This window comes from Scyliorhinus canicula, chromosome 14 (genome assembly GCF_902713615.1).
Source record: "Scyliorhinus canicula chromosome 14, sScyCan1.1, whole genome shotgun sequence".
NCBI lineage: Eukaryota > Metazoa > Chordata > Chondrichthyes > Carcharhiniformes > Scyliorhinidae > Scyliorhinus > Scyliorhinus canicula.
Window position 1 is genome coordinate 6,076,776 of NC_052159.1, and position 14,345 is coordinate 6,091,120.

General features: G+C 47.3%; 1 protein-coding gene across 4 annotated transcripts in view; it reads left to right on the top strand.

The window, feature by feature from the left end:
* The window catches only part of LOC119977259 (arf-GAP with Rho-GAP domain, ANK repeat and PH domain-containing protein 1), a 259,394-nt gene that overhangs the window by 136,679 nt on the left and 108,370 nt on the right, over positions 1 to 14,345 (top strand). For all 4 annotated transcript variants that reach the window (XM_038817991.1, XM_038817990.1, XM_038817993.1 and 1 more), the window contains one exon: positions 4,027 to 4,147. In XM_038817991.1, coding sequence (XP_038673919.1) covers positions 4,027 to 4,147 — 121 coding nt within the window. The remainder of the gene's footprint in view (positions 1 to 4,026; positions 4,148 to 14,345) is intronic.

The following is a 14,345-nucleotide window of genomic DNA, read 5'->3' on the forward strand; positions in this document are numbered from 1 at the left end:
CCATGTACACTACATCCACTGCTTTACCTTCATCCACATGCTTGGTCACCTCCTCAAAGAATTCAATAAGACTTGTAAGGCAAGACCTACCCCTCACAAATCCGTGCTGACTATCCCTAATCAAGCAATGCCTTTCCAGATGCTCAGAAATCCTATCCCTCAGTACCCTTTCCATTACTTTGCCTACCACCGAAGTAAGACTAACTGGCCTGTAATTCCCAGGGTTATCCCTATTCCCTTTTTTGAACAGGGGCACGACATTCGCCACTCTCCAATCCTCTGGTACCACCCCTGTTGACAGCGAGGACGAAAAGATCATTGCCAACGGCTCTGCAATTTCATTTCTTGCTTCCCATAGAATCCTTGGATATATCCCGTCAGGCCCGGGGGACTTGTCTATCCTCAAGTTTTTCAAAACGCGCAACACATCTTCCTTCCTGACAAGTATCTCCTCAAGTCTGCTTCACGCTGTCCTCTCCAACAATATGGCCCCTCTCGTTTGTAAATACTGAAGAAAAATACTTGTTCAAGACCTCTCCTATCTCTTCAGACTCAATACACAATCTCCCGCTACTGTCCTTAATCGGACCTACCCTCGCTCTAGTCATTCTCATATTTCTCACATATGTGTAAAAGGCCTTGGGGTTTTCCTTGATCCTACCCGCCAAAGATTTTTCATGCCCTCTCTTAGCTCTCCTAATCCCTTTCTTCAGTTCCCTCCTGGCTATCTTGTATCCCTCCAGCGCCCTGTCTGAACCTTGTTTCTTCAGCCTTACATAAGTCTCCTTCTTCCTCTTAACAAGACATTCGACCTCTCTTGTCAACCATGGTTCCCTCACGCGACCATCTCTTCCCTGCCTGACAGGGACATACATATCAAAGACACGCAGTACCTGTTCCTTGAACAAGTTCCACATTTCACTTGTGTCCTTCCCTGACAGCCTATGTTCCCAACTTCTGCACTTCAATTCTTGTCTGACAGCATTGTATTTACCCTTCCCCCAATTATAAACCTTGCCCTGTTGCTCGCACCTATCCCTCTCCATTACTAAAGTGAAAGTCACAGAATTGTGGTCACTACCTCCAAAATGCTCCCCCACTAACAAATCTATCACCTGCCCTGGTTCATTACCAAGTACTAAATCTAATATGGCCTCCCCTCTGGTCGGACAATCTACATACTGTGTTAGAAAAGCTTCCTGGACACACTGCACAAACACTACCCCATCCAAACTATTTGATCTAAAGAGTTTCCACTCAATGTTTGGGAAGTTGAAGTCGCCCATGACTACTACCCTGTGACTTCTGCACCTTTCCAAAATCTGTTTCCCAATCTGTTCCTCCACATCTCTGCTGCTATTGGGGGGCCTATAGAAAACTCCCAACAAGGTGACTGCTCCTTTCCTATTTCTAACTTCAACCCATATTACCTCAGTAGGCAGATCCCCCTCGAACTGCCTTTCTGCAGCTGTTATACTATCTCTAATTAACAATGCCACCCCCCCACCTCTTTTACCATCCTCCCTAATCTTGTTGAAATATCTATAACCAGGGACCTCCAACAACCATTTCTGCCCCTCTTCTATCCAAGTTTCTGTGATGGCCACCACATCGTAGTCCCAAGTACAGATCCATGCCTTAAGTTCACCCACATTATTCCTGATGCTTCTTGCACTAAAGTATACACACTTCAACCCATCTCCTTGCCTGCAAGTACTCTCCTTTGTCATTGTTACCTTCCCCACTGCATCACTATGTGCTTTGGCGTCCTGACTATCGTCTACCTTAGTTGCTGGACTACAGATCTGGTTCCCATTCCCCTGCCAAATTAGTTTAAACCCTCCCGAAGAGTACTAGAAAACCTCCCCCCCAGGATATTGGTGCCCCTCTGGTTCAGATGCAACCCGTCCTGCTTGTACAGGTCCCACCTTCCCCAGAATGCGCTCCAATTATCCAAATACCTGAAGCCCTCCCTCCTACACCATTCCTGCAGCCACGTGTTCAACTGCACTCTCTCCCTATTCCTAGCCTCGCTATCATGTGGCACCGGCAACAAACCAGAGATGACAACTCTGTCTGTCCTGGCCTTTAACTTCCAGCCTAACTCCCTAAACTTGTTTATTACCTCCACACCCTTTTTCCTACCTACATCGTTGGTACCAATGTGCACCACGACTTCTGGCTGCTCACCCTCCCCCTTCAGGATCCTGAAGACACGATCAGAGACATCCCTGGCCCTGGCACCCGGGAGGCAACATACCTTTCGGGAGTCTCGCTCGCGACCACAGAATCTCCTATCTATTCCCCTAACCATTGAAGATATTTTCAAACTATAAGTGCTAAAAGTTGTGAAGACCTACCGATCTTACCCCTACTTACCAATCAGCGCTCTCCCTTGTAGCCTCAGCTGCAAGAGGGCAAGATCACTCTCTGAAGATTTAAAAGTTACAAATCAAGGAGATAAAGCAGAGAGCACCTCTTCCTGTTGTGCACTGAATTCCCACTCTGCTTCAAATTCCCAAATTTAAAGCTCACTCTGCCTGTGGCCTCTCCCACTGCTCGTGCGCAAAGTTCCCTGCGAGTGCTCGATAACCCTTTCTCAAATCGGGCTGAGATGACTCATTGGTTTTCACACCTGTTAAGCTTCAAAAGCAAGTAATCAAAGCAATGTGGTTGACTCTTAAATGCCCTCTTCCAAAACAAAAGGAGGATTCTATGAGATGGACGCATCGTCTATGGTTAGTTCAGGAAGATAAAGATAATATCAAATTGAAAGACAAAGCGTCCAATACTGCGAGGATCAATGATAGGTCAGAAGATTGGAATATATCTTGAAGGAGAAATCGGAGGACGAGCCAACGCTAGCTAGAAATATGAGAACAGATGGGAAGTGTTTCTACAAGTATTTTTAAAAAAGGAAGACAGTAAATAAAGGTAACTGACGAGAGTGGGAATGGGAAGTGTCAAAAGGACAGCACGGTAGCATTATGGTTAGCACAATTGCTTCACAGCTCCAGGGTCTCAGGTTCGGTTCCCGGCTTGGGTCACTGTCTGTGCGGTGTCTACACGTTCTCCCCGTGTGTGTGTGGGTTTCCTCCGGGTGCTCCGGTTTCCTCCCACAGTCCAAAGATGTGCAGGTTAGGTGGATTTGCCGTGATAAATTGCCCTTAGTGTCCAAAATTGGCCTTCGTGTTGGGTGGGGTTACTAGGTTATGGGGATAGGGTGGGGTTGTGGGCTTGGGTAGGGTGCTCTTTCCAAGAGCCAGTGCAGACTCGATGGGCCGAATGGCCTCCTTCTGCGCTGTAAATTCTATGAACAGACAGGTTTTTTGAGTTTGTCCTCACATGGTTTTGTGAAAGGGAAATCGTGTTGAACAAATTTATTAGAATTCGTGGAGAAAGTTATGAGCAGGATGGATTAAACCTGGTTCCGCTGGGTGTTGTGTATTTGTGTTCTGAAAAGGCACTTGGCATGATACCAGACAAAGTAAATGTTTATTGCGTGGGGCCGATATATTAGCACGGATAGAGGGCTGGTTGGCTGACAGGAAATGGAGTGTAGAGATAAATGAGTCTTTTTCAGATTAGCCATTCGGCCCATCGAGTCTGCACCGGCTCTTGGAAAGAGCAGCCTACCCAAGGTCAACACCTCCACCCCATCGCCACAACCCAGTAACCCCACCCAACACTAAGGGCAATTTTGGACACTAAGGGCAATTTAGCACGGCCAATCCACCTAACCTGCACATCTTTGGACAGTGGGAGGAAACCGGAGCACCCGGAAGAAATCCACGCACACACGGGTAGGATGTGCAGACTCCACACAGACAGTGACCCAAGCCGGAATCAAACCTGGGACCCTGGAGCTGTGAAGCAGTTGTGCTAACCACAATGCTACCGTGCTGCCCTGCCAAATTCATCATCGCCGGGGACAAAGAATTTGGCTTCCAATTTTCCCACGTCCCATTTTAACATAATTTTGCGACTAATGTTTCCCTTTTCCTTTCCTCATTGTATGATTTCCAGGAAGTTTATTCCAAGCGTGTCATCTCCATCAAATCCATTACCCAGGTTTCATCGGTTGGTGACCAGAAGTTTGAGGTTATTACATCGAACCGGACCTTTGTGTTCCGGGCGGAAAGTGACGGTGAGTTCTGAAGGATTCTCTGATGAAGTGGGATTTGAGTTTGCCTTTCAGCCAGGAGGGGAGGTGGTTGGATTGGGAATTCTCAGAGTTTGCCCTCTGATTTGAGTCCGGAAAGCTGGTGTCCGATCTGGCCAGATGGTTCTGGGGGGGATGGTGGAATCAGATCATGGCGAGGCCTTGATTGCTCTCTCATGCTGTACACTCACCCTCAGTTCCATTCCCTCCTGGGGGTGGAGCGCTCAATTATCAGTCTGCACACCTGGAGATTGTGGCCCTCAGAGGCCAACGGTATTCCAGGGGTAGAGAGAGAAAGCGAGGGAGCAATAGAAGACACAAAGAGGGAGTGAGAGAAAGAGACACAAGAGAGAGAGAGAGAAAGAGGCACGAGAGAGACAAAAAGAGAGGAGACATGAGGGAGAGAGAGAGTTGCGAGAATGAGAAAGAGACGAGAAAGAGACGCGAGAAAGAGACGCGAGGAAGAGAAAGAGATGCGAGGAAGGAAAGAGACGTGAGGAAGAGAAAGAGACGAGAGAAAGAGACGTGAGGAAGAGAAAGAGATGCGGGAAAGAGAAAGAGATGCGAGGAAGAGAAAGAGACGCGAGGAAGAGAAAGAGACGCGAGGAAGAGAAAGACGCGAGGAAGAGAAAGAGGCGCGAGGAAGAGAAAGAGACGTGGGAAAGAGACGAAGAAAGAGATGCAAGAGCAAGAAAGGAAAAGTGAAAGAAATAGAAAGGGACATGAGAACGAGAAAGAGAAAGATGCTAGAAAGAGAGAGAGACGCAGGAAAGAGAGAGACGTGGGAAATAGAAAGAGAAAGAGACGCGAGAAAGAGAAAGATGCGAGAGAGAAAGAGAAAGTGAAACGAGAAAGAGAAAGTGAAACGAGAAAGATGCGAGAGAGAAAGTGAAACTAGAAAGATGCGAGAAAGAGATGCGAGATAAAGAAAGAGAAAGACGCGAGAAAGAGGTGCGACAAGGTGAAAGAAAATGTGACGGGAGAAAGGGACGCAAGAAAGAAAGAGAAAGGCGCAAGAAAGAGAAGCGATTAGGAGACGCGCAAGAGGGAAAGACGGGAGAGAGAGAAAGAGGAAGAGACGTGAGAAAGAGATAGAGAAAGATGTGAGAGAGAGAAAGCGAATGAGAAGCAAGAAAGAGCAAGAGACACGAGAAAGAGATGGAGAGAGAGAAAGAGACAGAGAAAGAGACGGAGTAAGAGAAAGACAAAGAAAAAGTGAAATAAATAGAAAGGGACATGAGAAAGAGAAAGACGCTAGAAAGAGAACGAGAGAGACGCAAGAAAGAGAGAGACGAGATAAAGAGAAAGTGAAAGTGACACAAGAAATAGAAGCAGAAACAGGAAAGAGAAAGAGACGCGAGAATGAGAAAGAGACACTAGAGAAAGGGAAAAAGACGCGAGAAAGACGTGAGAAAAAGAAAGGGAAAGAGACACGAGGGAGAGAAAGGGAAAGATGTGAGAGAAAGAGACTCTAGAAAGAAAAGAGAGAGATCGCGAGAAAGAAAGAGAGGCGAGAAATAGAAAGAGACGCGATAAAGAGGGAGAAGGTGACATGACAGGAGAGTTCACAAGAAAGAAACGAGAAACAGAGAAAGAAAAAGAGACGTGGGAAAGGGCAGCACGGTAGCATTGTGGATAGCACAATTGCTTCACAGCTCCAGGGTCCCAGGTTCGATTCCCGGCTGGGTCACTGTCTGTGTGGAGTCTGCACGTTCTCCCCGTGTCTGCGTGGGTTTCCTCCGGGTGCTCCGGTTTCCTCCCACAGTCCAAAGATGTGCAGGTTAGGTGGATTGGCCATGATAAATTGCCCTCAGTGTCCAAAAAGGTTAAGTGGGGTTACTGGGTTACGGGGATAGTGTAGATATGTGGGCTTGAGTAGGGTGCACTTTGTAAGGGCCGTGCAGACTCGATGGGCCGAATGGCCTCCTTCTGCACTGTAAATTCTATGATTCTATGAAAGACGTGAGAGAGAGAAAGAGAAGGCGAAAGAGACGGGAGAGAGAGAAAGAGATGTTAGAAAGAGAGGGAAAGAGGCAAGAAAGAGACGAGAGAGTGAGAAAGATATGAGAAATAGAAAGAGGGAGAGATGCATGAGAGAGAAAGAGAAAGAGATGCGAGAGTGAGAAATAAAAAGTGAAAGAGAAAGTGAAAGAGATGCAAGAGACTGAAAGAGACGCGAGAAAAAGGAGAAAGATGTGAGAGAGAAAGATGCGAGAAAAAGAAAGAGAGATACGAGAGAGCGAAAGAAAGATGCGAGCGCGAGAAAGAGGTGCGAGAAAGCAAATGAGATGCGAGAAAGTGGAAGTGAAACAGAAAGTAACTGAGAAAGAGATGAGAAAGAGAAAAAGACGTGAGAGCGAAAGAGGCGCAAGAGCGCGAAAGAGAAAGTGATGCAAGAGAGAGAAAGAGAATGAGACGTGAGAAATTGAAAGAGGGAGAGGCGCAAGGGAGAGAAAGAGATGCGAGAGAGAAACAGAAAGAAGCGAGAAAGAGAGACAGGTGAGAGAGAGAAAGATGCGAGAAAGTGAAAGAGACGTGAGAGAGAAAGAGAGAACACGTGTAATGCGGGAAGTGAATGAGGAAGTGAAAGAAAAAGTGACAGAGAAAGAGACATGAGAGAGAGAGAGCCACAAGAGCGAGAAAGAGAAAGAGACGTGAGAGAGAGAGAGAGACGCGGGAAATAGAACGAGAAAGCGAAAGAGACGTGAGAGAGAAAGAAAAAGAGATGCGTGAAAGAGAAAGTGACAGAGAGAACGCGACGTTAGAAAGAGAAATATAAAGTGACATGAGAGAGAGAAAGAGACGTGAGAGAGACAGAAAGAAAGATGTGAGAGATAGAGAATGAGACGCGAGTCAGTGATGCGAGAGGAAGAAAAAGAAAGCGACGGGAGAACGAGATAGAGAAAGACGCGAGGGAGAGAAAGAGAAGCAAGAAAGACGAGATGCGAGAGAGAAACTGACGCGAGAAAGAGAAGCAAAAGAGAGAAAGAGACACGAGAGAGAGACTGAGAAAGAGACGCGAGAAAGAGAAAGACGTGAGAGAAAGAAAGAGGAAGAGACGCGAGAGAGAGAAAGAGACGTGAGAGAGAGAAAGAGACGTGAGAGAGAGAAAGAGACGTGAGAGAGAGAAAGAGACGTGAGAGAGAGAAAGAGAAGCGAGAGAGAGAAAGAGATGCGAGTGAGAGAAAGAGAAAGCGAGTGAGATGAGAGAAAGTGACATGACAGAGAGAGAAAGACACAAGAGAAAAAGAAAGTGATGCGAGAAAGAGAAAGCGCAGAAGACACAGGAAGGAGGAAGTGAAAGAAAAAGAGATGCAAGAGAGAAAGAGAAGGAGACGCAAGAAAGAGAAAGTGACGTGTGAGAGAAAGAGAACAAGATGTGAGAAAGAAAGAGAAGGAGATGCGAGAAAGAGAGACGTGAGAGGGAAAGAGAAAGATGCAAGAAAAAGAAAGAGAAAGCGGAAGAGATGCGAGAAAGAGAAGTGATACAAGAGAGAAAGAGAAAGTGATACGAGAGAGAACGAGAAAGGGAAAGAGACGTGAGAAAGATGTGAAAGAGAATGAGAAAGACGCGAAAAATAGAAAGCGGGAGAGATGTGAGAAAGAGACGCAAGAGAGACAAAGAGGAAGATGCGAAAGAGAAAGAGACGCGAGAGAGAGAAAGTGAAAGTGACATGAGAAAGAGAGGCGAGAACGGGAAAGAGACAGACGTGAGAGAGAGAGAAAGAGAAGGAGACGCAAGAAAGAGAAAGACACGACAGAGAGAAAGTGAAAGTGAAAGAGACATGAGAAAGAGAGGCGAGAAAGAGACAGACGTGAGAGAGAGAAAGTGAAAGTGACATGAGAAAGAGACAGACGTGAGAGAGAGAAAGAGAAGGAGACGCAAGAAAGAGAAAGAGACGCGAGAGAAAGAGACAAGATGTGAGAAACTAGGAAGAGAAGGAAATGCGAGAAAGAGCAAGATACGTGAGAGAGAAAGTGAAGCGATAGAGATGGAGGAAAGAGATAAAGAGACGAGAGAGGGAGAAAGAGACACAAGAGAAAGAAAGAGACGTGAGAGAGAAAGAGAAAGCGCATGAGACGCGGGAAAGAGGAAGTGAAAGAAAAATTTACAAAGTGAAAGCGACATGAGAGAGAGAAAGAGACGTGAGAGCGAGATAGAGAAAGTGACGCGACAGAGAGTAAGAGGAGAAGAGAAAGACGCGAGAAATAGAAAGAGAAAGAGACGTGAGAGAACGAGAAAGAAAGCGAAAGAGACGTGACAGAGAAAGACAAGGAGACGCGAGAAAGAGAGAGACAAGAGAAAGAGATGGGAGAACGAGATAGAGATACGAGAAAGAGACATGATAGAGAAAGAGAAAGACACGCGGGAGAGAAAGAGAAGTGATAAAGAGAAGGAGATGCGAGAGAGGGACAGAGAACGAGACGCGAGAAAGACATGAGAGAGGAAAAGAGTAAGAGACGCGAGAAAAAGAAAGAGAAAGTGGAAGAGATGCGAGAAAGAGAAACAAGTGAGATACGAGAAAGAGAAAGTGACAGAGAGAAAGAGACACGAGAGAGAAAAAGAGAAAGTAATGCGAGAAAGGGAAAACGAAAGAGATGCGAGAGAGAAAGAGACATGAGAGAGAGAAAGTGACAAGAATGAGAGAAAGAGAGGCAAGAACGAGAAAGAGACAGACGTGAGAGAGAGAAAGGGATGCGAGAGGGAGAAAGAGCAAGTGATGCGAGAGAAAGAAAACAACGTGGAAAAAAGAAAGAGAAACAGACGTGAGAGGGAAAGAGAAAACACATGAGACGCGGGAAAGAGGAAGTGAAAGGAAAATTGACAGAGAAAGCGAAAGGACACGAGGGAGAGAAAGAGACGCGAGAGCGTGAAAGAGAAAGTAACGCGAGAGAAAAAGAAGAGATGGGAAAGAGAAAGCGGAAGAGATGCGAGAAAAAGAAAGTGACACAGAGAGAGAAAGAGATGCGTGAGACAGAAAGAGACGTGTGAGAGAGAAAGGAAAGAGAAAGTGACAGAGAGAGAGAAAGACATGAGACAGAGAAGGAGAAAGATGCGAGAGAGAATGAGAAAGAGACGCGAGAGCGAGAAAGAGACGTGGGCAGCATGGTAGCATAGTGGTTAGCACAATTTCTTCACAGCGCCAGGGCCCCATGTTTGATTCCCGGCTTGGGTCACTGTCTGTGCGGAGTCTGCACGTTCTCCACGTGTCTGCGTGGGTTTCCTCCGGGTGCTCCGGTTTCCTCCCACAGTCCAAAGATGTGCGGGTTAGATGGATTGGCCATGCTAAATTGTCCTTAGTGACCAAAAAGGTTGGGAGGGGTTATTCGGTTATGGGGATAAGGTGGAAGTGAGGGCTTAAGTGGGTCAGTGCAGACTTGATGGGCCGAATGGCCTCCTTCTGCACTGTATGTTCTATGTAAATCTTATATAAATAGAAAGAGGGAGAGATGCGAGAAAGAGACGTGAGAAATAGAAAGAGAAAAGAGACGCGAATGAGAGAAAGATGCGAGAGCGAGAAAGAGTCGCGAGAATGAGAGATGCGATAAAAAAAGAAAGCGGAAGAGACGTGAGAAAGAGAAAGAGACACAAGAGAGAAAAAGAGATAGTGATGCGAGAGAGAAGAAAACGAAAGAGATGCGAGAAAAAGAAAGACGTGAGACAGAGAAAGAGAAAGCGAATGAGACAAGAGAAAGAAAGAGAGCAAGAGAAAGACGCGAGAGAAAGAGGAAGAGAAAGTGAAAGATGTGAGAAAGAGAAGGAGGCTCGAGAAAGATGTGAAAAAGAGAAAGCGAATGAGACGCGAAAAAGCGGAAGTGAAAGAGAAAGTGACAGAGAGAAAGAAACGTGAGAAAGAGAAAAAGACGAAAGAGACGCGAGAGCAAGAAAGAGAAAGTGATGGAGACGAGAAAGAGATGAAAGAAATAGAAAGCGAAAGAGACATGAGAGAGAGAGCGCGTGCCCCTTTCTCATTTCTCTCTCGCACGCGCGCCCCTTTCTCTCACAGGCATGTGTGCGCGTCCCTTCTCTCTCGCGCGGATGTCACCCTTGCTCTCTCTCGTGTGCGCACATACCTTTCTCTCTCATGCTCATCCCTTTCTCACTCGCGAGAGAGAGAGAGAGAAAGCGAAAGGAACCCACGCGCGAGAGAGAAAGCGAAAGGGACATGTGTGCGAGAGAGAGAGAAAGTGAAAGGGACGCGCGTGCGTGAGAGAAAGCGAAAGGGACGCGCGTGCGTGAGAGAAAGCGAAAGAGACGTGCACGCAAGGGAGAGAAAACGAAATGGACGCGCACGAGAGAGAGAGAGAGAGAAAGAAAGAGACGCGTACGAGAGAGAGAGAGAAAAAGAAAGGGACGTGCGCACGAGAGAGAGAGAAAGGGACGAGCGCACGAGAGAGCGAGAAAGGGACGTGTGCACGAGAGAGAGAGAAAGGGACGTGTGCGCGCGAGAGAGAGAGAGACACGTTCGCGCGTGAGAGAGAAAGGGACGCACGCGAGAGAGAGAGAAAGGGAAATGCGCGCGCGTGACAGAGAAAGAGAAAGGGATGTGCGAGAGAGAAAGTAAAAGAGAAAGAGATGTGAGAGTGAAAGAGGCAAGAAAAGAGACACGACAGGGAGAAAGAGACAGACGAGAGATAGTGAAAGTGACATGAGAGAGAGAAAAAGATGCGAGAGAGAAAGAGACGAGAAAGAAAAAGGGACGTGAGCGAGAGAAGGAGAAAATGAAAGAGACATGAGACAGAGAAAGAGTCGCAAGGAAGAGGCTCGAGAGAAAGAGATGTGAGAAATAGAAAGAGAAATAGGAGAGATGCGAGAGAGGTAAAGCGAAAGAGACGCGGGGGAGAAAGAGAAAGCGAAGCGAGAAAGAGACGCGAGAAAGAGACGTGGGAGAGAGAAAGGGACTTGAGAGAGATAGACGTGAGAAAGAGAGAGGGAGACGTGAGAAAGTGAGACTCGAGGAAGAGAAAGAGAGAGACACGAAAAAGAGAAAGAGATGCTCGAGAGAAAGAGACGCGAGAAAGAGAAAGCATCAGAGCTTAGTGGTTAGCACAATTGCTTCACAGCTCCAGGGTCACAGGTTCGATTCCCGCTGGTCACTGTCTGTGTGGAGTCTGCATGTTCTCCCCATGTCTGCGTGGGTTTCCTCCGGGTGCTCCGGTTTCCTCCCACAGTCCAAAGATGTGCAGGTTAGGTGGATTGGCCATGATAAATTGCCCTTAGTGTCCAATATTGAGTGTTGGGTGGGGTTACTGGGTTATGGGGATAGGGTGGAGGTGTGGGCTTGGTATAGGGTGCTCTTTCAAAGAGCCAGTGCAGTCTCGATGGGCCGAATGGCCTCCTTCTGCACTGTAAATTCTATGATCTATGAGACGCGAGAAAGTGGAAGTGAAAGAGCAAGTGACAGAGAGAAAGAAACGCGAGAGAGAAAGAGACGAGCACGAGAGCAAGAGAAAGGGATGCGCGTGCATGCGTGCGAGAGAGAGAGACAGACATGCGCGCACGCGCGAGAGAGAGAATGAGAGGCGTGGTGAGAGAGAAGAAAGAGACGTGTGCATGCGTGAGAGAGAGAGAAAAAAAGAGACACGTGAGCGAGTGGGAGAAAAAGAGACGCGTGCGTGCGTGAGAGGGGAAGACATGCTCGCGCACGAGAGAGAAAGAGACGTGTGCGCCAGAGAGAGAAGTAGGCGCGCGTGCACGCGAGAGAAAGAGACTCCTGTTTGAGAGAGATGTGTGAAAAACATGCGCAAGAGAGAGAGAAAGCGACGTGATAAAGAGGAAGAGAAAGAGAAAATGACAGAGATAAAGAGAAAGACGTAAGAAAGAGAGAACGAGAGATGACAGAGAGAAAGAGAGAGACAAGGGAAAGAGATGCACGTGAGAGAGATGTGAGAGAGCGAAAGAGGCACGAGAGAGAAAGAGATGCGAGAGAGAGAAAGAGACACGAGAAAGGGAAAGTGACGCGAGAAAGAGACGTGCGAGAGAGAAAGAAACGTGAGGAAGAGAATGAGACGTGAGAAATAGAAAGCGAAAGAGAAGCGGGAAAGAGAAAGACATGAGGGAGAGAAAGAGAAAGACGCGCGAAAGACACGAGAAAAAGAAAGGGAATGAGGAAGAGACGTGAGAGAGAGAAAGAGAAAACAAATGAGACGCGAGAAAGTGACAGGGAGAGAAAGACGCAAGAAAGAGACGAGAGAAAGAGAAGGAGAGAAGAGAAAGAGAAAAAGACACGAGAAAGCGAAAGAGTTGGGAGAGAGAGAAAGAGAAAGAGACGCTAGAAAGAGAGAGAAAGACGCAAGAAAGAGACGAGAGAGTGAGAAAGATATGAGAAATTGAAAGAGGGAGAGATACCTGAGAGAGAAAGAGAAAGAGATGAGAGAGTGAGAAAGAAAAAGTGAGAGAGACGAGAGAGAGAGAAAGAGACACAAGAAAGATGCGAGAGAGAAAGAGGCGCAAGAAAGGGAAAGACGTGAGAAAGAGCAAGAGGCGAGAAAGAGAGACACGAGAAAGGGACGCGAGAGAGAGAAAGAGACACGAGAAAGGGACATGAGAAAGATAAAGAGACACGAGAGAGAGAAAGAGACACGAGAAAGAGAAAGGGACGTGAGAGAGAGAAAGATAAAGAGACACGAGAGAGAGAGAAAGAGACACGAGAAAGGGACGCGAGAGAGAGAAAGAGGCGCAAGAAAAGGAAAGACGCGAGAAAGAGGCGAGAAAGAGAGACACGAGAAAGAGACACGAGAAAGGGACGCGAGAGAGAGAAAGAGACACGAGAAAGAGAAAGGGACATGAGAAAGATAAAGAGACACGAGAGAGAGAAAGAGAAAGGGACGTGAGAGAGAGAAAGATAAAGAGACACGAGAGAGAGAGAAAGAGACACGAGAAAGGGACGCGAGAGAGAGAAAGAGGCGCAAGAAAAGGAAAGACGCGAGAAAGAGAAAGGCATGAGAAGGTGAAGGAGACACGAGAAAGTGGAAGTGAAAGAGAAAGTAACAGTGGGAGAAAGATGAGAAAGAGGCGCAAGAGCGCGAAAGAGAAAGTGATGCAAGAGAGAGAAAGAATGAGACGTGAAAATTGAAAGAGGGGGAGGCGCAAGACAGAGAAAGATGCGAGAGAGAGAAAGATGCGAGAGAGAAACAGAAAGAAGCGAGAAGAGAGAGGTGAGAAAGAGAAATATGCGAGAAAGAGAAAGAGACGTGAGAGAGAAAGAGAGAACACGTGAGACGCGGGAATGAGGAAGTGAAAGAAAAATTGACAGAGAATGAGACATGAGAGCCACAAGCTTCACAGCTCCAGGATCCCAGGTTCGATTCCGGCTTGGGTCACTGTCTGTGTGGAGTCTGCACATCCTCCCCGTGTCTGCGTGGGTTTCCTCCGGGTACTCCGGTTTCCTCCCACAGTCCAAAGATGTGCAGGTTAGGTGGATTGGCCATGATAAATTGCCCTGAGTGTCCAAAATTGCCCTTAGTGTTGGGTGGGGTTACTGGGTTATGGGGATAGGGTGGAGGTGTTGACCTTGGGTAGGGTGCTCTTTCCAAGAGCCGGTGCAGACTCGATGGGCTGAATGGCCTCCTTCTGCACTGTAAATTCTATGTAATATATGTAAGAGCGAGAAAGAGACGCGAGAGAGAGAAAGAGACGCGATAAATAGAAAGAGAAAGAGACGCGAGAGAACGAGAAAGCAAAAGAGACGTGAGAGAGAAAGAAAAAGAGACGCGTGGAAGAGGAGAGAGACGAGGGAAAGGGATGTGCCGCATGTGCGCGCGAGAGAGAGACAGACATGTGCGCATGCGTGAGAGAGGAGAAAGAGAGACGCGCGCGAGAGAGGAGAAAGAGACATGCGTGCATGCGTGGGAGAGAGAGAGAGAAAAAAGAGACACGTGAGTGAGTGGGAGAGAAAGAGGCGCGTGCGTGCGTGAGAGGGAAAGAGATGCGCTTGCGCGTGAGAGAAGGAGGCACGTGAGAGAGAAAGAGACGCGTGCGCCAGAGAGAGAAGGAGGCTCACGTGCGCAAGAGAGAAACCGACTCTTGTTTGAGAAAGAGATGTGTGAAAGACGTGTGCATGGGAGAGAAAGAGATGCAAGGAAGAGACGCGAGGAGAAAGAGAGAGTGAGAGAGAAAGAGACACAATAGAGAGAAGAAGAGGTGAGAACGAGAAGAGATGCCAGAGAGAGACACAGAATA